Here is a 26,369-nt window from a genome sequence, read left to right as displayed (position 1 = left end):
GCTGAGGCACCTCCAATCCTGGGATTGGCTCTGGGCCCCTCACTTTAAAAGGGACATGGAGGGGCCGGAGTGTGTCCAGAGAATGGAACAGAGCTGGGAAGGGCTGGAGAATCCCTGAGGGAGCTAGGAAGGGGCTGCAGAATCCCTGAGGAGCTGGGCAGGGGCTGCAGAATCCCTGAGGAGCTGGGCAGGGGCTGCAGAATCCCTGAGGGAGCTGGGCAGGGGCTGCAGAATCCCTGAGGAGCTGGGCAGGGGCTGCAGAATCCCTGAGGAGCTGGGCAGGGGCTGCAGAATCCCTGAGGGAGCTGGGCAGGGGCTGCAGAATCCCTGAGGGAGCTGGGCAGGGGCTGCAGAATCCCTGAGGAGCTGGGCAGGGCTCACCTGGAGCAAAGGAGGCTCAGGGGCCCTTGTGGCTCTGCACAGCTCCTGCCAGGAGGGCACAGCCGGGAGGTCGGGCTCTGCTCCAGGGAACAGGGACAGGAGCAGAGGGAACGGCCTCAGGCTGGGCCGGGGCAGCTCAGGGTGGGCACAGCAGGAATTTCCCCACGGAAAGGGGGCTCAGGCCTTGGCACTGCCCAGGGAGGGTTGGAGTGCCCATCCCTGCAGGTGTCCCAGGAATTCCTGGAGGTGGTGTGGGGACATGGCTTAGTGGTTTAAGGGCTACAGTGACACTGCTGCGTGGACAGCGGGACTGGGTGATCTTGGAGCTGTCTTCCCATCCTAGTGATTCCGGGATGTGTTTCCATAGGGGGCTGTATTTATTCTAGTCCCTTTAGCGGGCTGTATATATTCCCTTTAGCGGGCTGTATATATTTAATTCCCGTCCTGGCCTCTGTCTCGCAGCCCTGTCCCTCAGGGCCCGGCGCCATTTGGCGGGAAGGGGCGGGCGCTGGGGGTGGCCGGTGCGCACGCGCGGGGGCAGGCGGGCACGCGGGCGGTGCGCGCGCGCGGGGCGCAGTGCGCGTGCGCGGTGCGTGAGGCCCGGGCGAGGCGGCGGCGGCTGTGGCGGCCCCGGCTGTGGCGGCCCCGGCAGGTACCGGGGAGGGGCGAGGGGGCTGCGGCGGCACGGGGCCAAGGGGAGGAGAGCGGGGAGCTCCCACAGCGGCCGGGAGCGCCCGGGCCGAGGGGCGGCCGGGGCGGGAGGCCGAGGCGGCGGAGGCCGGGCCGGGCCGCGCGCGGGGCGCTCCGAGCGCCGTGTGGGCCCCGCGGCCGCTGCCAGGCCTCGGGTTTGCTCGAGAGGGGAACTGAGCCGTGGGGGTGCATCCCGGTGTCCGTGCTGTGTCCTTGTGTCCCCGTTCTCTGCGTTGAACGGCCGCTGGGCGAGTAACGGGCCCTGGCAGAGCCGCTCCGCGCCGCGCGGGCTGTGACGTTATTGCCCAGCCTGGGCCCCAGGGGCCCTGGGGGAGACGGAACGGCCTCGGGCTGGGCCGGGGCAGGCTCTGGGTGGACACCAGCGGGAATTTCCCCATGGAAAGGGGGCTCAGGCCTCGGCGGGGGCTGCCCAGGGAGGTTTGGAGTGCCCATCCCTGGAGGTGTCCAAGGAATTCCTGGACGTGGCACTCAGCGTTCTGCGCTGGTGGCGAGGTGGGGATCGGGCACGGGGGACTCGATGGCCTTTAAGGGCTTTTCCAGTGAATGATTCCGTGATTCAAACGCAATCCCGGCCCAGCCGCGCTGGGCCCGGGCAGCGCCGGCCCTGCCCCGGGTGGATCCAGCAGCGCCTTATCAGGGCTGTGAATGGAGCGTTCTGGGCAGAGCTCAGATAAGGCTCCGCATTCCTGCTCCTCTGCAGCTTCCCTGTTTGTTTCCCATTCGTTCATTCACGTTTATGAGCGGCAGTTTTGTGTACAGCAGTCTTTTGTAGCAGGCTGAGTAATACATGTTGGCATCAATTATTTAATACCAGTGTGTGTGTATAGCTGATACTCTGATTCAGTTGTTTAGCCTGTGTGATGTCAAACGCTTTGGAATTAACGTGAAAACCCCCGGAATTAAGGTGGGGGAATTAAGATTAAGGTGGAAACCCCGGCATTAGGTTTCCCTGGTGTGCCCCACCCCTGGACTTTTGTGGCCTGTTGCATTGGCTGGTTTAAGCCATGGATTGCTGTCAGATTTTGGGATCAGACTGGAAGGTGTTTGGCTGGAAGAGCTGTCAGACAGACTTGGTTTCAGTTTGGAGCACGTGTGCCGATCCTTGTGAGTTTTCACAATCTCAGCCCTTGTATGCCCATCCTACAGCTTCTCCCTCATCCTTTTTTCCTTCCTTACCTGAAGACAGCTGGATTTTGAGAGCTGATTTTTTAAGATGTGAATCAACTTGAGAGAGAAAACATCTGTTAAACATCAGAATAAGTTTAGATCATTAATTACTGCATTTCTAATGATGACAGAATCCGTGGAATTGTTATGCTGATCATTAAGTTCAGCCATTCTCCCGTGCAGCCAAGGCCACCTGGTGTCCCCAAGTGCCACATGCACAGGGCTTTAAATCCCTCCAGGGATTTTAAAAAAAATCCTCCCCAGGGATGTGGACTGGGCAGCTGTGCCAGGGCTGGACGGCCTTGCCATGGAGAAATTCCCCAATATCCAACATGAACCTCTCCTGGTGCAATTTGAAGCCATTTCCTCTCATCCCATCACCAGTTACCTCTGTCACTGTTAGGTCACATTTTAGAGCTGTACAGAGCCTTTAAAGTGTTTTTTCTGCTGTTGGGGCTGCGGTTTGTGTCACCCCCTCCTTTTACCACTCGGTTTTAGAACCTGCACGAGGCCCCCTGGGAAGTGCAGCAGCCTCTGAGTGATTCACATCTCTGCCTGTTGCACTGGGATAGGCACAGTGATACTCTTTGATACTTAATGTATAACTTAATGTTACAGATGAGGCTTTTTCTCAAAATCTGGAGGCACAGAATGGTTTGGGCTGGCAGACACTTCAAAGCCGTCGAGTTCCACCCCTGCCGTGGGCAGGGACACCCATCACTACCCCGGGCTGCTCCAAGCCGTGGCTGCCTAATGATGGAGAGCAGAAATGCTTTAAAAAGCACTTATTAGAAAACTTGCAGGGTAGACCACATGGACTCTTGGACATTGTGCCAAAGTTCCTTGGCTTGGGGAGCTCCTGGGGAAACATGAGCTGTTATCCCAGGAGCTGAAGCTGCCGAAGATAAGGGAGAGAGATTTTTCCTTTCTGGCAGGAACTTCACCCAGGATGTAGTGGTGTCTTTTCCATCGCCTTGTTGAAGTGAAAGCAGTGCTCTGGGTGTCGTCTCTTCAGGTTTCTGGGGAGTTCTGGGCTGGGCACTTGTGCTTTCTTTTTGAAATCCCAAATGTGTTTGCCACCTGCTGGGAGGAGAGCACAGGAGGAACCAGGCGTGCAGTGCAGGGTGTGAGGGTGTCAGTCCAGCACTGTGCTTTGTGCCAGCTGCACTGGGGGCTGCTGTGTCCTGCAGGGTGTGAGGGTGTCAGTCCAGCACTGTGCTCCATTCCAGCTGCACTGGGGGCTGCTGTGTCCTGCAGGGTGTGAGGGTGTCAGCCCAGCACTGTGCTTTGTGCCAGCTGCACTGGGGGCTGCTGTGTCCTGCAGGGTGTCAGCCCAGCACTGTGCTCCATTCCAGCTGCACTCAGGGCTGGGCATTGCTGTGTCCTGCAGGGTGTGAGGGTGTCAGTCCAGCACTGTGCTCCATTCCAGCTGCACTCAGGGCTGGGGCTGCTGTGTCCTGCAGGGTGTCAGTCCAGCACTGTGCTCCATTCCAGCTGCACTCAGGGCTGGGCATTGCTGTGTCCTGCAGGGTGCTGTCCCTGGGTCCCTGAGCCCCCCGGGGCACGGAGCAGCCTCAGCTCAGTGTTCCTGCTCTGGCTCTGGGAGGGAAGGCCGGGCACAGCCAAGGCTGGGTGGCACCCAGCCAGGTCAGGCTGGCCTGGAGCTGGCACAGCAGGGCAGGGCCAGGCAGTGGCTCTTGGCAGGGACATCAAAGGAGGAGTGGGGGAAGCAGAGTCTGTCCCAAGGGCCGGGAGGAAGCGCCTGGCACTGGGGGTGGTGGGACTGAGGGGCTGCAGGTCAGGGGCAGCCACAGCATTTCTGTGGCTCTCTGGTGCTGCTGGGTGTGTTTGGGCATCACTAAAGGGGCCTGAGTTGGTGCTGACAGGAATTCTTGTCTTTGCTTTAGCCCGGTGTTGAGGGCACCTTTTAACACCTTTGTTTCACAAAGAATGTACTGACTTGTACTGAGTAGGAACTAAATTGAATGAATTGAGGGACATGGGTCCATGGTGGCCCCGGCACTGCTGGAGTGACTTGGACCTGATGGCCTCAGACAGCTTTTCCAGCCTGAATGTTTCTATGGAATTTGAACATTGTGACCATGTTCACGGGGATTTTTGGATGAGGGAAGAGACGAGAATGTAGACTCCATGTTTCAGAAGGCTAGATTTATTATTTTATTATATATATTACATTAAACTATACTAAAGGAATAGAAGAAAAGATTTCATCAGAAGGATGGCTAAGAATAGAATAGAAAAGAATGATAGCAAAGGTTTGTGGCTCAGAGAGAGAGTCCAAGCCAGCTGACTGTGATTGGCCATTAATTAGAAACAACCACATGAGACCAATCCCAGATGCACCTGTTGCATCCCACAGCAGCAGATAACCATTGTTTACATTTTGTTCCTGAGGCCTGCCAGCTTCTCAGGAGGAAAAATCTTAAGGAAAAGATTTTTCATGAAAAGATGTCTGTGACAGAACATAATTCTTTATTTAGAATAAACTTCCACTGGACTCCTACAGGAAAACTGTAATGATTCAGTTTTATACCTCAATAGCACCCTGCAGTAGTTTTTTAGAAATCCACAGTTTGTATGTGCAGATGTGAAGATCTCTGCTGTTAATGTTTTTATTGCTGAGCCAGGCTGATGTGTGAGGCAGGTGCCATGGGGGCTGTGGTGACATGCAGGGATGCCTGGAGCACCTGGCACTGTGAGCTGGGGATCTGAGCCCAGCTGTGCCCCAGGAGTGCTGAAGGGAGCTGTTCCCCCAGGATCCAGTCGCTGCGGCGCCATGGAGAACGCAGAGAGCACGGAGGAGGAGCAGCCAACTGTGGGCAATGCCAGCGCGGAGCCCCAGGCCGAGAGCGCGGCCGAGGAGCAGCACATGGACTTCAGCACCGAGATCATGAGTGTCACCGAGATGGAGCAGTCCCCAGACAGCTCCCCAGACCTCAACGAGGACAACACGCAGGAGAGCGAAATCCCAAACATTGAGAGCTTACAGACCACAGATATCGAGGCTGACTTCCCTCCGGATTTTGACAAGTTTTGGAAAGTAGTAGAGGACAATCCGCAGGATTTCACAGGATGGGTTTATCTACTGCAGTACGTAGAGCAGGAGGTCAGTACCTGCCCCTGTCTCCTCAGGCTCCCCAAAATAAATAAACAAAGACAACTAAAGTTGTGGAATTCCAGTGGCAAATGTAGAATGAACGTCAAGCTGTCACAGACACTGATTTAAGGCAGCTGTCCTTGCCACTGCTGTCATTTAATCATAGAATGCCAGGATGGTTTGGGTTGGAAGTGACCTTAAAAAGCTCGTCCAGCTCCACCCCCTGGCCATGTTCAGGGACACCTTCCAGTAGCCTGGGTTGTCAATGTCAAAATAGCACCAGGCATTTCTAACATTGTTAATAATTGTATTTAAAATAGCCTGAAGCTGTTGCTAAGGGAAGCCCTGACTGTGCTCACTCTGTTTCCCACAGAACCACTTGCCAGCAGCCAGGAAAGCCTTTGACAGGTTTTTCTCACACTACCCCTACTGCTATGGGTACTGGAAGAAGTACGCGGACCTGGAGAAGCGCCACGACAACGTCAAGCAGTCAGACGAGGTACGTAGGGCCCGGGGCCAGCGCTGCCACCAGTCCCAAAGCCACCAATGACTGTCCCACCGCGAGTCATTGGGCTGCCAGTGCCTGCCCTGCACGGCCAGGGCTCGAGGGACGTGTTTGCACGTGTCACAGCTGTGGCATTTGGAGCTAATGTTCTCTCTCTTTGTTGGCAGGTGCGTTAAACCTCTACAGTTTGTCAAGCTTTGCAGTGCAAGCCTCTGTATTACACTGCAGCTTAACAAGTAGGGCAGGGCTTTTCTGTCACTTCCATTTATTACTCATTTTCAAAACAATAATAGTTGGTTTGCTGGTCACAATTGCTCCATCTTATTGCATTTTTGGTCAGACGCTGTCAATGATGCTCTAATGGGTCTGTGCCCTATGGTCTGTACCCCAAAGCCTGCCCACACAACCTGGTCAGAATGCAGGGACCGCTGCGCTTTGAAGATCAAGACTCTGCACGTGGAGATCAGAACATTGCCATGTTCTATCCAACCTCCACCCGAATGGTAATGGTAGATTATTTAAACAAAATTCCAGTAATTAGTATTTCTAAGGTTCACCGGATAACACAGTGTTGCCTCTCTCTTAGGACCCCATTAAGGATTTGAAGTACAGTTCATGTTCTCTTCATAGGTCTATCGCCGAGGGCTTCAGGCAATTCCTCTTAGTGTTGATCTTTGGATACATTATATAAACTTCCTAAAGGAGACTTTGGACCCTGCTGATCCTGAAACTAACAGTACCATCAGGGGGTGAGTTGGGAGCAGCCTGATACCCATACACACCGCTGGGGTCAGGTTATTGTGTTTTAGGACAAGGGTAAAATCATAACAACCTGGCGTCACTCTAAGGATTTTTAAATTAAGAGATGGTGGAGTCAGATTCTGTAAGAAGGGGGAGAGTGTGCAGTGTGGTGCAAGGGGAAAAAGCTGGAGAGCTTCACACTGGATATCTGGAGACATATTAAGAAATACTTAGTGCAGCATTTGGAATCCTGGAATTTAATTCCTTGATGTTTCCAGGGTATGGCTAGGATGTGTCTGCTTGCTGTGGCTGGCAGTGGACCCAGTTAAAGGGCTGGGCTAGAGTTTGAGCAGAAGGCTTAATTGCACTGGAATTGAATCTCAACCAAGCTGCAGAATTGCTGCACAGCTTTTGGGTGTTAAGCTGCTGCACTGGTGGGTTTGGAGTCTGTACAAGACAAGTGGTAAAGGTTGTGTATTTTCCTAATATCTTGTGTTCCTGCCAGTGACTTCTTCTGTTGCCTGTATTTGTTCTGTTGTGGAAGTGCTGGAGGCAAAAAATGAGTGTGAGATTTCAGAATCTCTAGACACCTTTCTGTAAATATCTGGAAAACACTCTGAAGTATGTCAGTAATTAATATAAGTCTAGTTTCAAGGAAATGGAGGATGCTCATAACCCTTAATAAGAGCCAGGACTTTCCTTCCTTGCCCTGGTCCTGGTATCCAGAAACCAGTGTAAAACCTTTCCTTTTCCAGAGCCTATGAACACGCAGTGCTGGCTGCTGGGACAGATTTCCGCTCTGACAGACTCTGGGAAATGTATATAAACTGGGAAAATGACCAGGGAAACCTGAGGGAAGTTACATCCATCTATGACCGCATCCTGGGAATCCCAACGCAGCTCTACAGCCATCACTTCCAGAGGTAAAGGAAAGCAGGCAGTTAATGCCATGAGCACAAGAGCTTGGAAAGGTTTATGTAGTTATTTACTCACATACTCAGGCAGTTGGACTGATTGTTGGAAAGTACTGATGCACATTTGAGGAATTTGGGTTTAGGTAAATTCAGAGGTTTTGTTGTGCAATGAGAACAGACCTTGGAAGTGTGGGGAAGAAGAGAGGATGTCTTTGAGAAATCAGAATGAGCAGTTCTGGACTTTAATACTTGAGCAGTGCCCACGTGTGGTGAAGCACTGATGTAACTGACTAAAGAGGAATCCTGGTTAAGTTTTAGATAGTGGAATTCTGCACTGGTAGGGAGACTTGAGCAGCAGCCTCAGTTAAATTGCACACAGTCTTCCCCAGATCTCTTGGTGTGGGAAATAAATTATTTCCTCTATGACTGATTTTGTCCTTTGCCATCTCTTTTCCATGGCAAGGGTTCTGTCCCTTTGGCACATGGCATTGTGAGGGCGATGGGTGCTGGCAGTTGGGGCTGTGGGCTGGCAGCACTCAGTGTCACTCAGGGGCCACGGAGCAAAGCAGAACCCCCTGGGATTTACAGCTGTGCCCTGTTGGGCAGCAGTGCAGCGTGAAACAGCCCCTCTGCAGTGCCTCTTTGTGGCTTTTGCTAGGTTTAAAGAGCACATCCAGAACAACCTGCCCCGAGACTTCCTGACCACAGAGCAGTTTGTGCAGCTGCGCCGGGAGCTGGCGGCCGCCAGCGGCCACAGCGGCGAGGACGGGGACGAGCTGCCCTGCGGCACCGAGGACATCACCGACCCCGCCAAGGTACGGCACACGGCACCAGCCTGCCCTTCCTGGGCTGGCCAGGCCTCACTGCAGCCACCCTGTGGCACTGAGGGCATCACTGACCCTGCCAAAGTATGGCACACAGCACCACCACCCTGCTCTTCCTGGGCTGGCCAGGCCTTTTACTGCAGCCACCCTGTGGCACTGAGGGCATCACCGACCCTACCAAGGCACCTGCACTGCCACCCTGTCGTTCTCTGGGGCAGGGGTTCCACTGCAGCCACTTGAGCTGTGCCCAGAGAGCTCCTGTACGTCACTGCCCTTGGCTCATGTGCTAACAGGACAGCCCCTTCCAGTGCTGAGAAGTGCAGGAGCGTTAAAGAAGTGTGTTAGAAAATGAAAGAAGTGGTGTACAAAACCTAAGGAGCAAATAGTAATTATTCCAGGTCAGCAGATTGCTATCTGTGGTCGAAGAAAGCTCCTCACTAGCACTGGCCTGGGCAGGTTCAGACTGTTACAGGCCTAGGAAAGCCTGGAGCTGTCCAGAGGAATTGCTGATGGTGAAAACACAAACACACTGAAACCAGGGCTGACTTGGATCCAAATCCATCCTTAATCCCCAGCCAGGTTTAGCACAGGATAAACACCAGTTGAGCTGTGTGTGCTGAGGCCCAGGGCTCCATCAGGCAGTGTCCCAGCCCTTCCCTGGCTGCTCAGGGAGAATCCAAGCACATCCCTGGCACAGGAGGCAGTTACAAAGGTGGCACCATGTCTGCTTGTGTTACATGTTCTGACATTCTGTTCTAGCTGGTCACTGAGATAGAGAACATGAGGCACAGAATCATTGAGATCCATCAGGAGATATTTAACCACAACGAGCATGAAGTCAGTAAGAGGTGGACGTTTGAGGAAGCGGTAAGTGGGGTGGGGTCTGTGTGAGGCAGCACCAGCAGTGGTGCAGGGAGCAGGACTGGGAGCTGGGAATTGTGTGAAACAGCCTTAACTTCAACTGCTGGGAGGGGATTGAACAGAGACTCAAAGCTGGAACAGTTTCACTTCTCTGCCGTTTTTCTTGTGAAGAGGCACCTGGTGATGTAAAGATCTGAGAGCAGTGCTTGGAGAGAGGCAAGGTGCTGTAATGTTTGCTAAGCCAGTGAGTCCTGGGAGTTAGTGCTGCTCATGCCCTGGGGTGGTGCAAAGGCATGAGGGGATGGAGGGGACTCCCTTTGAAAGGTAAGCCTGGTCTCAGAGGAGAATGAAACTCCTGTGGTTTTCTATTGTAACATTGCACACTTAATCAGGTAGCTTTTGTTGTGGACCTCCTATGTATAATTATTAAAAGTAATTAATTAAACAAATAATTTGGTCGTTGCAAATATACAGCTTTTGCAGCAGAGTTAGGTTGGATTCCATTTGAAAAAACAATGGGAGGTTTTCATCTCAGTCTTTATATTTTTCTCCCTGGCAAACATGGTCCTTGTTTTAAATTTACTTCTTATGCTAAAGAGTCCACTGTGTTACCCAGCTGGGACAGATTTTCAGAGAGTCTTTAGTGGGCTGGGTGTCAGAACTGCTGAGTGCCTGCACTGGGTGGGACTGACCAGGTGCCTCCACAGCCCAGGAGCTCTCAGGCAGGGCAGGGAGCCATTGGCAGTGAGCTCTGTGACCCGTGGCAGCAGGGAGCAGAGCAGTGTCCCACGTTCCTGCCTGGGGAAGCCTTAAGCTGCCAGTCTGTGGGACCTGGGAGAGCCCATGAGCTGTGGGCATTGGCAGGGAAGGTGTGGGAAGCTCTTGTCAGCAGCAGTGTGTGCTCTGCAGCCCCGGGGCTGGGGGGAGCTGCACGTGCAGAGCTCAGCCTGTCCATACAGGACAGCACAGATCCCACCCAGGGCTGGGCATTCCCTAGAGCTGCTTCCAGCAGGAGGGGCACTGTGAGCTGGGCAAAGTGGCCACAGGGTGTTGGGTTCCATGCCAGAGATCAGTGAGGAGCATGAAGGGAGACTGGCTTTAAATTTCAGGTGGCTTTGAAGAACTGGATTCTCCCTAATTACTGTAAGTTCTTCATCCATTTGTATGGATTTGGATATGAGAGGAAATTGCAGCACAGGAGAAAGATAATCAGATACAATAAAGATGATGAGCAAAAGCAGAGGATCTCTGGCAGGATGCCAGACAAAGCAATTTCAATTTAAACAGAGCAATGTTTAATTTTCTGTGCTGAGCTCTGTCCCACCCAGCCCCTCTTGCAGCCACCAATAACAAGACAATGGTGCTAAATTTGTGGTCTCACTATAACCAGATTGATGTAAATATTTGATAGGAAGTCCAGTTCAGTGCTGTGTCTTTCCTTGTCATGATCCTCAACCAAGTTCTGAGTTGAATTTGTGGGCTGGGTGTCCCACAGTGAGCACTTCACCTGTGTGGATGGATGTGGGCAGTGTGTCCATAATGTCACTGACCCTGGGCTGCCTTGGGTCCTCCCCCAGCATCTCTAAACACCTGCACTCCAAAAGCTCTCTGGGAAAGGAGGTTTCTAGCCCAGAATGTCACTGCAGTAAATCCTCTGATCCATAGCTGGATAACCCTGGATTGAGTAGAGGAGGAGGTGTCCCAGGAGCCCTGGTCACTGAAATGGCAGGAATTGAGTGTTGGTTGTGTGGCTGTTGATTGTTTGACCCCCTTGGTGCTGTGTTTGTAATCACCAGTTGTATCCTGTGACTCTTGCAGATCAAGAGGCCTTACTTTCATGTAAAACCTCTGGAGAAAATTCAGCTGAAAAACTGGAAAGAGTACTTAGAGTTTGAGATAGAGAATGGCACTCACGAGCGAGTCGTGGTCCTCTTTGAGAGATGTGTCATTTCATGTGCCCTCTATGAGGACTTCTGGATCAAGGTAAGGGAGGCAGCTCACGGCTCTGGTGCACACCTTGACCTGGTGACTAACCCTTGTACCCTGTGGAACGTTGTTCATCTATAACTATATCTGTTGCATTAGGAGATGGTCTGCTTGCAACCAGATTTGACTGCTGCATTTGCCAACTGCGTTGCCTCTCTACGTCCTTCCTTACAGAAACTAGTCTAGTGGTTCCATAAAGGTGCTGAATGGGTTTAAACAAAAGAATTTTATCGTTCTGGCATGTTCTTGGAGACAAATACAAGCTTTAACCTGCCTGGTCTCTGCTCTGTTTCCAACCCTAGTATGCCAAATACATGGAGAACCACAGCATCGAGGGCGTGAGGCACGTGTACAGCAGGGCCTGCACCATCCACCTGCCCAAGAAGCCCATGGTGCACATGCTGTGGGCAGCCTTCGAGGAGCAGCAGGGTAAGGGCAGCCCTGCCTCGGGGGGCTCTGCTGGGGGAGCTCTGTGACCGTGCTCACAGGGGTCTTAGGATGAGGGAAGAGACGAGGATCTGACTCCATGTTTCAGAAGCCTGATTTATTATTTTATGTTATATATTACATTAAAACTATTACTAAAAGAATAGAAGAAAAGGTTTCATCAGAAGGCTAGCTAAGAATAGAAAAGAAAGAATGATAACAAAGGCTTCTGTCTCAGGCAGAGGGTCCAAGCCAGCTGACTGTGATTGGCCATTAATTAGAAACAGCCACATGAGACCAATCCCAGATGCACCTGTTTCATTCCACAGCAGCAGATAACCATTGTTTACAGTTTGTTCCTGAGGCCTCTCAGTTCCTCAGGAGAAAAACCCTAAAGAAAAGATTTTTCGTAAAAGTTGTCTGCGAGTCTGCCCTGTCCTAAAGCATCCCCTGCTCTTGCAGGCAACATTGATGAGGCCAGAAGGATCCTGAAGACGTTTGAGGAGTGCATCCTGGGGCTGGCCATGATCCGCCTGCGCAGGGTGAGCCTGGAGCGCCGGCACGGCAACATGGAGGAGGCGGAGCAGCTGCTGGAAGATGCTGTCAGGAATGCCAAGTCCATCAGTGAGGCCTCCTTCTATGCCATCAAACTGGCACGGCACCTCTTCAAAGTGCAGAAAAACCTGCCAAAGGCAAGAAAAGTGCTGTCAGAAGCCATAGAACTGGACAAAGTATGTGTTCCCTCTCAGCTCTCTTACCCAAAACTCAAACCACCCTGGTGTCTTTCTCTCTTTCTGAAGCGTTTTGTAAAACATGGCAACAGTGATGACAGGTGTTGTAACTGGATGTAATGTCCCATTACTGCATGGAGACAACAGTCCCTCTAAACTGATGTTGCCATGTCCCAGCTTGGGAATCTGGAAGTTTGCACCCTTTTCCCACCAGAAGCACAATGTGCTTTACACCTTTATTTTAATTTTTAGAATCTTAAACGTTCCCAGTGTGTTCAGTGTTATTGGTGTGGGGCAGTGTTTGGTGGTTTGGTGTCAGCACAGGAATATCTGGCACTCAGATGCTGCCAGCAAAGTGCAGCGCCTGGGTTTGTGGTGTTGGTCACTTCTGGTGTGCAACAAACCAGCCCAGGGGGAGGAAAATCCCTTTATTGCCTGTCATTGTGTGTGTTCATGGGGTGAATTGGGGTGTGTAACAGTTAAAAACCTGCTGTGAGGGTCAGGTGTGCACCTCCTAATGGCTGTTCTGCACAGGAAAACACCAAACTGTACCTGAACCTGCTGGAGATGGAGTACAGTGGTGACCTCAAGCAGAACGAGGAGAACATCCTGAGCTGCTTTGACAAGGCCATCCATGGGGCCTTGTCCATCAAAATGAGGATCACCTTCTCACAGAGAAAAGTGGAATTCCTGGAAGATTTTGGGTCTGATGTGAACAAGTAAGATGTCCTGTGGGCAGTGGCCAAACTGGGGTCACTGTGAGAGTGCATGGAAAAGGGTGGGGCCAGTGGCTTCTGTACAATTATTTCCTCTATCAGCTCTTTGTAAGGAACAGCTGCTTTTCTAAACCAACCTCCTGTGTTAAACAGGAATAGATTTGTAAACAGGAATAGATTTTTATACAGGAATCTCTTTTCAGATAATTGCCCCTTTTGTCTGAAGTGCCCATCACCTCACTGAGCAGAGCTCTGCTGCCTGCCAGGTTTTCCTGTGGCTGGTTTCCCCTTGCTAAGCCCTATGAAGGGAGATGCTCCCCAGGGGAATGGGACAGTCTGTGACACAGGTGTCCTTTGAGACTGTTCCTGGCAGCTGCTGCTTGTTTCCAAAACTGCACTGGTCAGGTTTTTCAGTGTTCAGCACTACCAACAACTGTGCACTTCTGTGGGAGGATGCACCAGGAATGCAAGTTTTAGTTCAATGCTACAATATCTTTTTCCTCTTAATTGTCTATTGTTTTTATTTGCATTTTGCAGCTAAATAACCCAGAAGGATTAATGACAAGTCAGTTTTTCTGCTTTGTATGTTTTTAACAATAGCTGTCCTTAAATTCTGCTGCCTCTGCAGGGCAGCCAGTCAGTGCAAGTTTAGGATCTGAGACAGATCAACACAAAGAATTTTTGCATAATCCCAGAACACAGAATGAGTGTGAGGAACTCTTTTTACCCAGAGCACACTGCCAGAAGCTGCAGGTTTTGTGAGATGCTGCGGATGAGGGGGTGTTTCAATATTTGTGAGAATTTTAGCCAGGACTCTCCAGTGCTGCATTAACCACACTTGTTGCCTGCTCGATGGGCAAAGGCTGCTTTGGGATTGGAATAATTTCTAGTGTTTAAATGCTGATTCCCTCATCTCTGTGCTGCTGTGGGTGGCATCTCCAGCAGGCTCTGAAGGAGCAGCTGAATCACAAATCACTTCTAGAAAACTTCTTTATAAAGGAGCTTGATAAAAACTGCGTAAAGTGTGAGGGAAGTTGAGCAGGTTGGGAACTGGAGCTGTTGTGAACTGATCGGAGCTGGCTTTCCCCTGTTCATTACTCATTAGAATGTGTTACATTGCAGTTTGCTGTTCTGTTAGAGCTCCCTGTAGGCTTTGCTCAGGTGTTTCAGGTACTGACAGGGCCTGACTGGCTGTGCTCTCCCCAGGCTCCTGGATGCCTACGACGAGCACCAGGCACTGCTGAAGGAGCAGGAGACGCTGAAGCGGCGAGCAGAGAACGGGTACGGACTGAGCCCAGCTGCCCTGGGCAGGGCAGGGAGCAGCCTCATCCTGGGGGGTGCTTTAGTCTGTCAGTGGAGGCGTTTGTCAGCTTTGAACCCACTGATGGGAGAATAGAATCACTTGATTTTAGTCCTTGAAGTCTGTACTAAATAGAGTTGTGCTGCCTTAAATATTCACAGAATTGTTTGCATTGGAAAGCACCTTAAAGCCCTAAAACCTGCCATGGACAGGGACACCTTCCATAGGCTGCTCAGAGCTCCATCCATGCTGGCCTTGGACACTTCCAGGGATGGAAATAATTTTGGAAAATAAGTTTTTGAGTTGTTGAGTTGAGCCAAACAGTGCTGGTAAAGTAACTCAGTCTCTAAGCAGGAACGTGCCTTTGCTGTCTCAGTTTGGGCACCAGCTTTAAACCCAGCCTGTTCTGCACAACCCAGACTGTCCATCCCTGACCCCAATTCCCTCACCCCTCTGGGCCAGGGCAGCAGCTGAGCAGAGTTTAGGCTGCTCTGAGTGTGCTGTGTCCCCTGCAGCTCCGAGGAGCCGGACGAGAAGAAGCTGCTGACGGAGGAGGCGGGGCTGGCGTCGGCACAGCTCATGGACGGGGACATGCAGGTGAACCAGGCTGCCTACAACTACAACGCCTGGTACCAGGTATGGGGCTGCCTGCACACACAACTCAGCTCTTGGGCTGCTGGCATCTCCTGGCTGTGCTCCACAAGTGCTCAGAGTTCTTGTGTGGAGCAAGGAGCGGTTTGGTGGCTGTTCTGTCACACAGGGAGGGAACAGGGGGTGGTGTGTGGAACTGTTCTGCCCAGACTGGCCGTGGGGTGCCCCTTTCCTGTGTGCCTGGATAGTGACTGTCTCCAGCAGTGATTCCTGTAGTGCCTTGGAATGGGTTCTGCTGGTACAAAATCAGCTTGTCCTCTGGGGCTCTTCCTCCAGGGCATTTTAGCTTGGAATAGAATTGTTGGGGTTGGAAAAGCCCTCTAAGACCATCCAGCACTGGCAAGGCCTTCACTGATCCATGTCCCTACTGCCACATCCATGTATTTATTAAATCCATGGAAGTTTTGAAGTGGTTGTATGAAAAGCATTGTTCAAACTGTGCAGAGCCCCCAGAGCTGGGGGAGCAGGGGTACAGCTGGGGCACAAGCCCTGGGTAGCCCTGCTTTGGGATTGTCTGCAGCCAGGTCAGGAATTCCTTCCCAAGCCAGGCAGTGGGAGCAGTCTCATCCAGCACAGGCTGTCCAGTGCCGGGCCAGGAAAAATGGCCCAGCTTCACACACAGCACTGCAGGAATGGCATTCCATAGGGAATGGCTCTGCTGTCCTGCATTCCCAGGGTGCTGTTCCATAGGGAATGGCTCTGCTGTCCTGCATTCCATAGGGAATGGCACTGCTGTCCTGCATTCCACAGGGAATGGCACTGCTGTCCTGCATTCCATAGGGAATGGCTCTGCTGTCCTGCATTCCCAGGGTGCTGTTCCATAGGGAATGGCACTGCTGTCCTGCATTCCATAGAGAATGGCTCTGCTGTCCTGCATTCCCAGGGTGCTGTTCCACAGGGAATGGCACTGCTGTCCTGCATTCCATAGGGAATGGCTCTGCTGTCCTGCATTCCCAGGGTGCTGTTCCATAGGGAATGGCACTGCTGTCCTGCATTTCCAGGGGTGCTGTTCCATAGGGAATGGCACTGCTGTCCTGCATTCCATAGGGAATGGCTCTGCTGTCCTGCATTCCCAGGGTGCTGTTCCATAGGGAATGGCACTGCTCTCTGGCATTCCCAGGGGCGCTGTGCTGGCACAGAGGGGCTGGGGGGCTGTGCTGCCCCAGGGGCTCCAGCAGGGGCTGACATGGTGCCTGATGCTGCTGCTGTGTTTGGTTCCAGTACAACTACCAGAACGCCTGGAATTACGGACAGTATTACCACACAACCTGATCCCCGAGGGAGTGGAGTTCACTGTGCTACAGTTTCAACAAAGATGGAATAAAAAAAATTATATTTTTCTAATTTTGGGCTGTGAAGGAACTGTCGTGCCACCTGCTTTTGGTCCTCTGCATGTGAACCGAGCTGCTGCTCACGGGGTATGTGTGAAGCAAGATTCGTGTGCTGGTAACTGATAAATGGTCTCTGTACAATTCTCATTTACCATAAATGATTTTTTTTAATTCCCTGCACTAATTTATGGAGTGTCAGAAGAATTCTCGTCGGTCTCATGATTCCATAACCGAGTGGGTGAAGCTGTGGGGGTTTGGGTTGGTTTTGCCCCAGAGCTGCTGTGTTGCCTGCCCTGGCCCAGGGCTGGAGCCAAGGCTTGTCCCGCTGCCAGCCCGATGCCAGGGAGCTGTGCCAGGGCCGGGCTGTGGTGGGACTGGGGCCCTGGCAGAGCTGCCACACGGCTTCTGTAGCGTGGGAGGGGGCAGGGATTAAACCACCTTCATTCTTTTTTAAAAGCACAAACTGTGTTCGGGATGAGTTTTGTATTTAGAGTTTTTCATGTACACGGTGTGAGCAAAACTTTTTTCATTTTGATCAAAGTGATCATTCCCATTTTTGTAATAAAAGCGAGGAATTCAGTAGTGCTCTGAGCTTTCTTGGACTGCCTCATTCCAGCCAGGAGAGAGAACAGAATGCCTGAGTTGAGCTCTGGTGGTGTTCACAGGAGGGGCTGTGGCACAGGGAACACCTGGGAACAGCTGTGGAACACCTGGATCTCTGCCAGCAGAGCTGCTGTCAAATAAATGGAGTGAGAATGCTGTGGGATTGTGGAGCAGGAATGCTGTGGGGTTGGGCTCCACAGGGGCAAAGGAGCCCTGGCTTCCGTGTGGGGCCATGGGATTGTGGAATGCTGTGAGATTGTGGGATGGGAATGCTGTGGGACTGTGGGGAGTGCTGTGGGGTCATGGAGTGGCAATGCTGTGGGACTGTGGGGAGTGCTGTGGGGTCATGGAGTGGCAATGCTGTGAGGTTGTGGAGCAGGAATACTATGGGACTGTGGAGTGGGATTGTTGTGGGATTGTGGGATGGGAATGCCATGGGACTGTGGGGCAGGAATGCTGTGGGAGTGTGGAGTGGGAACGCTGTGGGATGGGAACGCTGTGGGACTGTGGAGTGGGATTGTTGTGGGATTGTGGGATGGGAATGCTGTGGGACTGTGGGGCAGGAATGCCGTGGGACTGTGGAGTGGGATTGTTGTGGGATTGTGGGATGGGAATGCCGTGGGACTGTGGCTTGGGACTGTTGTGGGACTGTGGGATGGGAATGCCGTGGGACTGTGGGGCAGGAATGCTGTGGGACTGTGGAGTGGGATTGTTGTGGGATTGTGGGACGGGAATGCCGTGGGACTGTGGAGTGGGATTGTTGTGGGACTGTGGGATGGGAATGCCGTGGGACTGTGGCTTGGGACTGTTGTGGGACTGTGGGATGGGAATGCCGTGGGACTGGGCTCACAGGAGGGAAGGAGCCCTGGCTGGGCGTGGGCCCTGCTGCTCCGGGGGCTCTGCAGTGCCCGGCAGAGGAGCGGGGGAGCACAGACACAAAGAAGGGAGGAGGCACTGGCAAGTACAAACTCTGCTTTAGTGGTGGGGCTGTCACTACAGCAGCGGGGCAGGGACAACACTCAGCACTCATCCCCACAAAGGCAGCGCTGTAACCGGAGCCTGGAGTTACAGCAAGGCCAGCAGGAAGCTCTCTGTGGCAGAAATGGATTCCCAGCAGCACAGGGAATTCTTCACTCAATATCCACCAGCTCCACTTCAAAGAAGAGTTTTGCATTTGGTGGGATCCTGTTGGCAAACGTTAAGGAAACAGAAAGGAAACAGCCCCTGCAGTGACCCCTCCCTGGGCTGGGCGTGCCCAGCTGCTCCCCAGCCTCTCCCCTGTCCCTGCCATGGCCCTGACCTGGTGGGACACCCCAGTCCAGGCACAGCTGCTGCCCAGCAGGAGCTGTGGGGAGACAGGGACAGCCCCAGGGACACACCATGGGCACACCCTGCTGCTCCCTGCCCTGCCCTGAGCTGCCCAGCCTTGTCTGCAGCTGTGGGGCAGGGCCTGGGGGGGTCACACAGGCAGCCCTTCAGGATTCCAGCACAGGAGGACAATCCCTTCTCCTCCTCCAGGAGAGTTGGGAAAAAGCAACAGGGCTGCACGAAACACTGTGGGATCACTCCTGCACCCCCTAATTCAGCTGTATCCCAGAACCAAGTCTAACTGTCCCTGCTCCTGTTTCCCTACACTGGTGAGGATCCCCATCAGGCAGAAGCATTTGCAAGCAGCTGGGATAAAAATGCAGGTGGAAAACAGCAGCAGGCTTCCCCTGTATGGGTTATTCTGCAGAAGGGCAATTGCACCCCCAGGAAATACTCAGAACTCCCTGAGTGGGAATATCCTGAGCCTGCTGTAACAAGTGAACCCCTCTCCTGTATCCCATAAAGCACCTCCTTGTCCCCAGCATTCCCTGGGGAGCCACAGGCCATGGAAGGATACTTGGCATCGGGCTGCCCCTTCTTGCCATAGCCCCACTCGGGCTCGATCTCCAGCTGGGCCTTCTCTCCTTTGCTCATGGTCAGCAGGGCCTCGTCCCACTGCAACGACAGAGCAGCTCCAGCCAGGGCTGGGACAGCGGCCACCGCTCTTCCCAGCTTTTCCTGGGCTCCAGGAGTGCCCCCAGAGCCCCAGGCACCTCTCCAGCCCTGCGCAGCACTCCAGGGGTGTTCCCTGTCCCCACGGAGCAACCGGTGCCCCCGTGCTGGGATGGCACCAGGGAGCAACGGGAACACATCCCACCAGCGTTCCCAGCCTCAGGATGCCCTTCCCAGGGAGTGCCCAGGGACTGGTGCTGTGCCCACTGAGGGAAGGCTCTGGCACCCACAAACCCGGGATAAACACAGGGAGAAACCTGGGGCACCCACAAACCCGGGATAAACACAGGGAGAAACCTGGGGCACCCACAAACCCGGGATAAACCTGGGGCACCCACAAACCCGGGATAAACACAGGGATAAACCTGGGGCACCCACAAACCCGGGATAAACACAGGGATAAACCTGGGGCACCCACAAACCCGGGATAAACACAGGAAGAAACCTGGGGCACCCACAAACCCGGGATAAACCTGGGGCACCCACAAACCCGGGAGAAACACAGGGAGAAACCTGGGCCACTGCTGCTCCTGCAGCCCTGCCCATGGACACAGCCCCTCCCCAGCTCCAGCCGCATCCCACACCAGCACACCTGGAGCAAAGGAGGCTCAGGGGGCCCTTGTGGCTCTGCACAGCTCTGCCACAGGGGACAGCCGGGGGGGAACAGGGAACAGGGACAGGGGGAGAGGAATGGCCCCAGGCTGGACACAGCAGGAATTTCCCCATGGAAAGGGTGCTCAGGCCTGGCACAGAGTCCAGCCCAGGGAATGCACACAGGGATGGATGGAGCCCAGGGAATGCACACAGGGATGGATGGATGGATGGATGGATGGATGGATGGATGGATGGATGGATGGATGGATGGATGGATGGATGGATGGATGGATGGATGGATGATGGATGGATGGATGATGGATGGATGGATGGATGGATGGATGGATGATGGGTGGATGATGGATGGATGATGGATGGATGATGGATGATGGATGGATGGATGGATGATTGATGGATGGATGGATGGATGGATGGATGATGGATGGATGGATGGATGATTGATGGATGGATGGATGGATGATTGATGGATGGATGGATGGATGGATGGATGGATGGATGGATGGATGATGGATGGATGGATGATGGATGGATGGATGGATGATTGATGGATGGATGGATGGATGATGGATGGATGGATGGATGGATGGATGGATGGATGGATGGATGGATGGATGATGGATGGATGGATGATGGATGGATGGATGGATGGATGGATGGATGGATGATGGATGGATGGATGATGGATGGATGGATGGAGCCTGGGATGCCATCGGTCTCAGCTGCTGTGAGGCACTAACAGGACACTTCCAGGGCTGACCCCAGGGAACAGAGCCCGTGTTCAAGCTCTGCCTGACAAGGGAACGGCTGAGGATGAATGTTCCATCCTCCCAGTGCAATCCCTCAGTCTGCCCCCAGGAGAAACACACAGAGCCCACAAACTGCACCCCAGTCCCAAACCACAGACTGGAACTGCCCAGGGACTGGAGGGAGCCCTGAGTGCTTCACTTACCCCTCGGATCACTTTTCCTACACCAACTTTGAAACTCAAGGGCTTGGCTGCTTTTTTCTTCTTTGAACCTGCAAAAGAGTTTTGTGTTCATTTGCCTCAACATCACACCAGCACACTGCACACCTCTGTAGAAAACTGCCATTGCAATCACGCTTTATATAAATAGCTGTTTTCTGATATTATTTTTAGCCCAATATCAGATTTTCAGGTGAAAATATTAAAGCTGTGCACTAAAAACACCATTAAATGTTCAAGCTGCACCAAAGCATCCTTCAAACCCCAAAAGCTCATTCCTGAATTACTCAAGTTGACTGTACAAGTTATGGACATATTAAGGAACCAAGGAAAGCCAACAGGGAACATACAAGTATGAGGAATTCCAGTGACTCTGGAATACTGTTCCTGAGTGTGGGACACCACTGCTAGGAAAGCCTTTCCAGTATTGCACCATTTCATACCCCTAACCCCTCTGATCTGTCACAAAACTCCAGCAGGGAAGACTGCACACCAGAGTGTTCAAATCCCCCTCATTCCAGTGCCTCCATATGTAAAGATTTACCACAGAGTGGCCCCAGGATGTGTTTATTTAGAGACATTCAGGACACTGCTGGTGCAGGAGTTCCCCAGGCACCATCTCCCCGGGGGATTGGCTCCCTGCATTCCACATTCCCGGGGCTGGAATGCCAGAAGGCAGGGCTGGCAGGATGCAGCCGTGTCACTTGACACCAGCCAGCCCTAAAATACTGCCCTTGCTAGCTCATGGAAAATCGGGATCCGGGAGCTGCAGGGCAGCTTAGCAGCACCATGATGAAGCTGTTTGTCTGGAATGCTCCCAGAAACACCTCCCAGGGGCAAACCCCTGCCCTCATCTGCTGGAGGAGCCCAGGTAATTCCCTCCAGGAGCAACCCACCCCAGGAGTTTATCTGCACATCTGTGTACCCACAACCTTACTTGATTGAATATTGGTATCGAAGACTGTCCCATCCTGCAGCTTTCCCGTGTACCAGCAGTGGACAGTGTCTCCCTTCTTCGGGAAGTTGGTTTTATCTCCCTTCTTTAAAATGGATTTTGTGTACTTTGGTGGCCCCTAAGGTAATAAAAAGAGAGTTATGACTGGTGAGTTAAACGATCTCAGATATCCAAGACCGAACAACCACTGAGTTTAAGGCACCAAAGAAGACACTGTTAGTGAATGATGTGTTCATGCCACTGCAGGGCTGCAACATTTGGGGAAAATGCAGCTTAAGGTTAAGGTGGGGTATGAACACCAGATTTCTTGCTGTAACCAGGTGTTTGAAGACTTAGGATCACACAACCTCCTGAGCTGGAAGGGACCCACAAGGACCATCCTGGCCCTGCCCAGACCCCCAACAATCCCACCCTGGGCATCCCTGGCAGCTCCTGGAGCTCTGGCAGCCTCGGGGCTGTGCCCATTCCCTGGGCAGCCTGGGCAGTGCCAGCACCCTCTGGAATAGTGGAACCTTTCCCCAATATCCCCCTAACCCTCACCCCGAGACAAGCCACCCGCATAATTTGATTTTCCAGGTGAAAAACGCGAGTCGAGGGCATCACACCAACCTCCTCCACAGCCTCCTCAGCCTTCACCGCCTTCCCCTTGGCCTCCTCCGCCTTGGCCGGCTTCGCCTTCTCCGCCGCCTTCTCGGCGCCGTCCGTGCCCTTGAAGCGCTGCGGGGGGAAGGATGAGGAGCCGCACGCCCGGCCCCGGCCCCGGCCCCGGCCCTGCCCGAGCCCAGCTCCATCCCCGCGGCCTCACCTGCGTGTGGAAGAGCTGCGTGTAAGCCGCGATCAGCTGCTCCTTGTTCGCCGTCTTCGCCACGTTCTTCACCTGCCCCAGCAGCTTGTGCTCCGCCAGGAACTGCGGGACACGCGCGCCAGGCGTGAGGGGAATAAAACAACCACAAAAACCCCAAACGTCCCCCGCACGGCTCCAAATTATGGATTATCCCCCGCCATTACCGCCTGCGCCGCGTTCTCCTGCAGGAATTTGATGATCTCCTTCTTAGCCAGCGCCTCGCTCCGCAGCTCCTCGGCGCTCCAGGGCTGCGCCGGGCCCGCGGCCGCCGCCATCTTCCCACCCGCCTCCCTCCTGCTCCTCCTCCGGGGAGGAGGGCTGGGAGCCGCCCGGCAGGGAGAGGGGCGGGCCGGGAGCCGGCTGGGGGAGAAGGGGAGGCTCCGGCCGCGCTTCCCGACCGTCCCCTTCAGCCCCGGCCGAGCTCCCAGCGGGAATTCGGGGCGGGGCGCCGAGGGAGGGACAAAATGGCGCCGCCTCGGGGCTGTCGGGGCCCGCCCTGAGCGAGGGCAGCGGCGGCAGCAGCGGGACCTGCCCCGGGCTTGGCGGGCACCTCAGGGCGAGGGGAGGGCCGGGAGAGAAGGGAGGAGGGCCGGGAGGCGGCTCCCGTTCCTCTCGGCGGCGGTTTCAAGCGGTGGCGGTGAGGCAGGGCTAAGATGGCGGCAGGATGAGCGGCGGCCGGCAGCGCACTTTGCTGCAGGTGTGGCGGGCGCCTGAGGGCAGAGCGGAGCGGAGGGAGCCGGCCGGGGACAGCGATGACGAGCTGCTGCTGGCAGCCGCGGCCGCGGCCGACCCCGGCCCGCCGCAGGGCTTCAGCGAGGCCGCGGGCTCCATCTGGATCTACCCCACCAACCTGCCCGTGCGCCCCTACCAGGAGCGCATGGCCGGCGCCGCGCTGCTGGCCAACACGCTGGTGTGCCTGCCCACCGGGCTGGGCAAGACCTTCGTGGCCGCCGTGGTCATGTACAACTTCTACCGCTGGTTCCCCTCGGGCAAGGTGCTGTTCCTGGCCCCCACCAAGCCGCTGGTGGCTCAGCAGATGGAGGCGTGCGGCCGCGTCATGGGCATCCCGTGCCGGGACATGGCGGAGATGACAGGTACGGCCGCTGCCCGCGGGCTGCCCGGCGTGAAAACACACGGTGTGAGGGGAAAAATAAAACGTGAGAGGTGTCCGAAGGGCTGAGTGCTGGTTTGGCCGTAGTTAAAAGCACAGGTCGCCTGTATAAAGGGTGAAGCGCTGTGGTGCAGCCCTGTGGGTCGCAGCGTCCACATCTCTGCACACGCAGAGCGCTCTGTGGGATGCTAAAGCCAAGGAATAATGGCTCTTCAAACCCACACTGGAGCTGTTTCTGCCCCTCCTTCTCCTCTACTTGTCGCTTTCTGTGTCACTTTCATTGTCACTTTCCTCGTCACTTTCATTGTCACTTTCCATTCACCTTTTTATGAAGTTTTTGTAGACCCCTGAGCTGCAGTTTATTCCTCTCTGAGGTAGCAGCCTTAATGACTGAACCCATAACCTGTTTTTAGGCTCAGACCTTTCCCAGAGGTCTTTTAAATGATGTTTAGGGCAGTGGGCATCTACAGGGCATCTTGAGCTCCCCAGCCTTGATTTCCATGGTTCTGGATTTAATTTTTTGATGCAAAAAACTCTTCCTAGTCATTGTATTGCATCAAGGGGAATATAGGTTGGCTATTAGGAAAGAGTTTTTCTCCAAAAGAGTGACAAAGTTCTGGAATGGCTGCGCAGGGAGGTGGTGCAGTCCCCATCCCTGGGTGTGTTTAACAAAGCCTGGATGTGGCACTGGGTGCCAGGGCTGAGCTGAGCTGTTGGGGCTGGGTTGGACTCAATGGTCTTGAAGGTCTCTCCCAACCTGGGCATTCTGTGAATATTCTGTCAATATTCTGTGTTCAGTGAGGGTGGGCAGGCCCTGGCACAGGTGCCCAGAGCAGCTGCGGCTGCCCCTGGATCCCTGGCAGTGCCCAAGGCCAGGCTGGGCACTGGGGCACCCTGGGACAGTGGGAGGTGTCCCTGCCATGGCAGGGGTGGCACTGGGTGGGATTTAAAGTCCCTTTCCAACCCAAAGCATCCCATGATTTTATGTGTCTGCCAGCCCTGTCACTGTCAGATCACTGTCAGATACCTTGATCTGAGTTCCCTGATGTTGTTTCTTTGATTTCCAGGAGGAACGCAGGCTCTGGGCCGCCGGGAGCTGTGGAACACCAAGAGAGTCTTTTTCCTCACCCCTCAGATAATGGTCAATGACCTCTCTCGTGGGACCTGTCCTGCTGTGGAGATCAAATGTCTGGTTATTGATGAAGCCCACAAAGCCCTTGGCAATCATGCCTACTGCCAGGTAGGGCTGGAGCCACCCCACTCTTCTCTCCCAGGCACAAAAACCTTCCCCAGTATTGCTTCCAGCATCTCCATAAAGCATCAGTGTCATTGCTGGGGGGAGATTGCTGTCCTTGAGGTCCTTAACTTTGTTTGAAAGCCCTCCAACATTCCTGTGTGTTATCATTGCCTTGTTTATTAATAATACCTGTAAGGTATGTTTTTCAGTGCCTCCATTAAATTGTAATTTTGATTTAAAGACAGTTTTGGCTGGGCAATGTTAAAAAAACAGTGTTTTTATAAGGTTCTTTATTCAGTTCAAGATTTCTTTTTAAATTTGTTGTTTCTGTTGATTTGCCAAGAGTTTGTTGCATTATCAAGGGTTAATCTCCTGAGAGCAATAGGTGGCTTAAGAAGTTACTTTGGTACACTGGAGAAATTTACTGGATATTTGTGGATTTCAGATTACATAGGATTAATCATCCATTAGTTACATTTTTTACACTTTATCTTCAGACTCACTTTTTGGCAGCTCACCTGAATTAGTGGGCTGTCAATACTTTTGTTAAATCAAATGAGAAATCATTTCCTAATTTTCCAGGTTGCTCTTGGTACATTTCCAGGATGCCCCTGGATCCCTGGCAGTGCCCAAGGCCAGGCTGGACATTGGGACACCCTGGGACAATGGGAGGTGTCCCTGTGGATGACAAGGGATGGAACAGGATGATCTTTAAGGTCCTTTTAACCCAAACCATTCTGGGATTCAGTATTTTTGGAGTGTTTTGTTAAGCCTTTCCTACTCAGTGGGTATTTTCACTGCTGTAGTTTGCACAAGGGAATAATCTCCTCTCAGGGCATTAATGAAGCTTTCCTGCTCTCAGGTTGTGAGGGAGCTGAGCAAATACACAAAGCAATTCCGGGTCCTGGCCCTGAGTGCCACCCCAGGCAGTGACACCAAGGTGAGCCACAGCTCCTGGCATGCTCTCAACAATCAGGGCTGGGTGGGAGCTCTGTTCTTTTGCTGAAGCCTCTGCAGGCTCCCGAGGCATTCCACATCAAGGCTGAATCAATTTACAGTCCATTACTTGGTGAGGTTTGGTGTTTCTCATGCTGTAAACCACATTTTATTGATTTGTGAGGGTGGGCAGCCCTGGCACAGGTGCCCAGAGCAGCTGTGGCTGCCCCTGGATCCCTGGCAGTGCCCAAGGCCAGGTTGGACATTGGGGCAGTGAGAGGTGACCCTGCCATGGAGGGGTGGGATGGGATTTAAGGTTCCTTTCCAATCCCCAAGTCTGGAATTCTATCTCCTGTCCTTTCTCTCTTCATTATAGGCAGTGGGTGTCTTTTCCTAACAATTTTATGTAACCCTTGCTAAAATACAGAAATAGTTACTTTGTTTTTATGGCTTTACCAGGCTGTGCAACAAGTTATCTCCAACTTGCTGATTGCTCAGATAGAGGTGTGTGCTGAAGATTCTCCAGAAATTCAGCCTTATTCTCACGAGAGACAAGTGGAAAAAATTGTAGTTCCACTTGGGGAAGAACTGGTAGAATTTCAGAACACTTACATCAAGGTGAGTGGCTGCATTTCCTTTTTGGTCAATGGTCAGTAACAGGAAATGTTTTATTATCTCTGTCTAGACTTGCAGTGTTTATA

At 53.2% G+C, this 26,369-nt stretch overlaps 3 protein-coding genes and 1 non-coding gene across 10 annotated transcripts in view; 3 read left to right on the top strand and 1 right to left on the bottom strand.

The window, feature by feature from the left end:
- The first annotated feature begins 953 nt into the window (after positions 1–953).
- Positions 954–16,942, top strand: PRPF39 (pre-mRNA processing factor 39). 3 transcript variants are annotated; one of them, XM_058026942.1, is made up of 14 exons: positions 954–1,002; positions 5,021–5,386; positions 5,751–5,876; positions 6,513–6,631; positions 7,379–7,546; positions 8,196–8,352; positions 9,121–9,228; positions 11,041–11,205; positions 11,511–11,637; positions 12,097–12,365; positions 12,900–13,084; positions 14,288–14,362; positions 14,897–15,017; positions 16,254–16,942. In XM_058026942.1, the coding sequence occupies exons 2-14, from the start codon at positions 5,057–5,059 to the stop codon at positions 16,302–16,304; spliced, it is 2,001 nt and encodes a 666-aa protein (XP_057882925.1). In that variant the 5' UTR covers positions 954–1,002; positions 5,021–5,056; the 3' UTR covers positions 16,305–16,942. The 3 variants fall into 3 exon arrangements, with proteins under 3 accessions (XP_057882925.1, XP_057882926.1, XP_057882927.1); XM_058026943.1 differs by lacking the exon at positions 954–1,002 and adding an exon at positions 1,019–1,033 and having other exon boundaries at positions 5,037–5,386; XM_058026944.1 differs by lacking the exons at positions 954–1,002; positions 5,021–5,386; positions 5,751–5,876 and adding an exon at positions 5,938–6,385.
- On the top strand, positions 12,449–12,534 carry LOC131085366 (small nucleolar RNA SNORD127). The gene has a single exon (XR_009114629.1). It is a non-coding gene; the product is annotated as a small nucleolar RNA SNORD127 (small nucleolar RNA).
- A 985-nt stretch (positions 16,943–17,927) lies between the features above and the next one.
- FKBP3 (FKBP prolyl isomerase 3) lies at positions 17,928–22,763 on the bottom strand. 2 transcript variants are annotated; one of them, XM_058026941.1, is made up of 7 exons: positions 22,549–22,763; positions 22,346–22,447; positions 22,150–22,257; positions 21,511–21,658; positions 20,571–20,627; positions 18,852–18,949; positions 17,928–18,151 (listed from the first exon to the last, which is right to left on the bottom strand). In XM_058026941.1, exons 1-7 carry the CDS (start codon positions 22,657–22,659, stop codon positions 18,122–18,124), a joined length of 654 nt encoding a protein of 217 aa, XP_057882924.1. In that variant the 5' UTR covers positions 22,660–22,763; the 3' UTR covers positions 17,928–18,121. The 2 variants fall into 2 exon arrangements, with proteins under 2 accessions (XP_057882924.1, XP_057882923.1); XM_058026940.1 differs by having other exon boundaries at positions 20,571–20,638; positions 21,523–21,658.
- Positions 22,764–22,937: 174 nt separating this feature from the next.
- The window catches only part of FANCM (FA complementation group M), a 59,041-nt gene continuing 55,609 nt past the window's right edge, over positions 22,938–26,369 (top strand). For all 4 annotated transcript variants that reach the window (XM_058026935.1, XM_058026934.1, XM_058026937.1 and 1 more), the window contains exons 1-4: positions 22,938–23,478; positions 24,563–24,735; positions 25,595–25,672; positions 26,128–26,286. In XM_058026935.1, coding sequence (XP_057882918.1) covers positions 23,049–23,478; positions 24,563–24,735; positions 25,595–25,672; positions 26,128–26,286 — 840 coding nt within the window. In that variant the 5' untranslated portion in view covers positions 22,938–23,048. The remainder of the gene's footprint in view (positions 23,479–24,562; positions 24,736–25,594; positions 25,673–26,127; positions 26,287–26,369) is intronic.

The sequence above is a fragment of the Melospiza georgiana genome, chromosome 6 (assembly GCF_028018845.1).
Source record: "Melospiza georgiana isolate bMelGeo1 chromosome 6, bMelGeo1.pri, whole genome shotgun sequence".
Taxonomy (NCBI): domain Eukaryota; kingdom Metazoa; phylum Chordata; class Aves; order Passeriformes; family Passerellidae; genus Melospiza; species Melospiza georgiana.
This window is presented reverse-complemented; position numbering and strand designations above follow the sequence as displayed.

Coding starts and splice junctions, on each gene's coding strand:
- PRPF39 (XM_058026942.1), top strand. CDS start 5,057: ATGGAGAACGCAGAGAGCACGGAGGAGGAGCAGCCAACTGTGGGCAAT. Junction 5,387..5,750: donor TGCAGTACGTAGAGCAGGAG/GTCAGTACCTGC, acceptor TGTTTCCCACAG/AACCACTTGCCAGCAGCCAG. Junction 12,366..12,899: donor AAGCCATAGAACTGGACAAA/GTATGTGTTCCC, acceptor TGTTCTGCACAG/GAAAACACCAAACTGTACCT.
- FKBP3 (XM_058026940.1), bottom strand. CDS start 22,659: ATGGCGGCGGCCGCGGGCCCGGCGCAGCCCTGGAGCGCCGAGGAGCTG. Junction 22,448..22,548: donor AGGAGAACGCGGCGCAGGCG/GTAATGGCGGGG, acceptor CGTGTCCCGCAG/TTCCTGGCGGAGCACAAGCT. Junction 20,639..21,522: donor CGATACCAATATTCAATCAA/GTAAGGTTGTGG, acceptor ACTCTTTTGCAG/GTTCAAAGAAGAAAAAAGCA.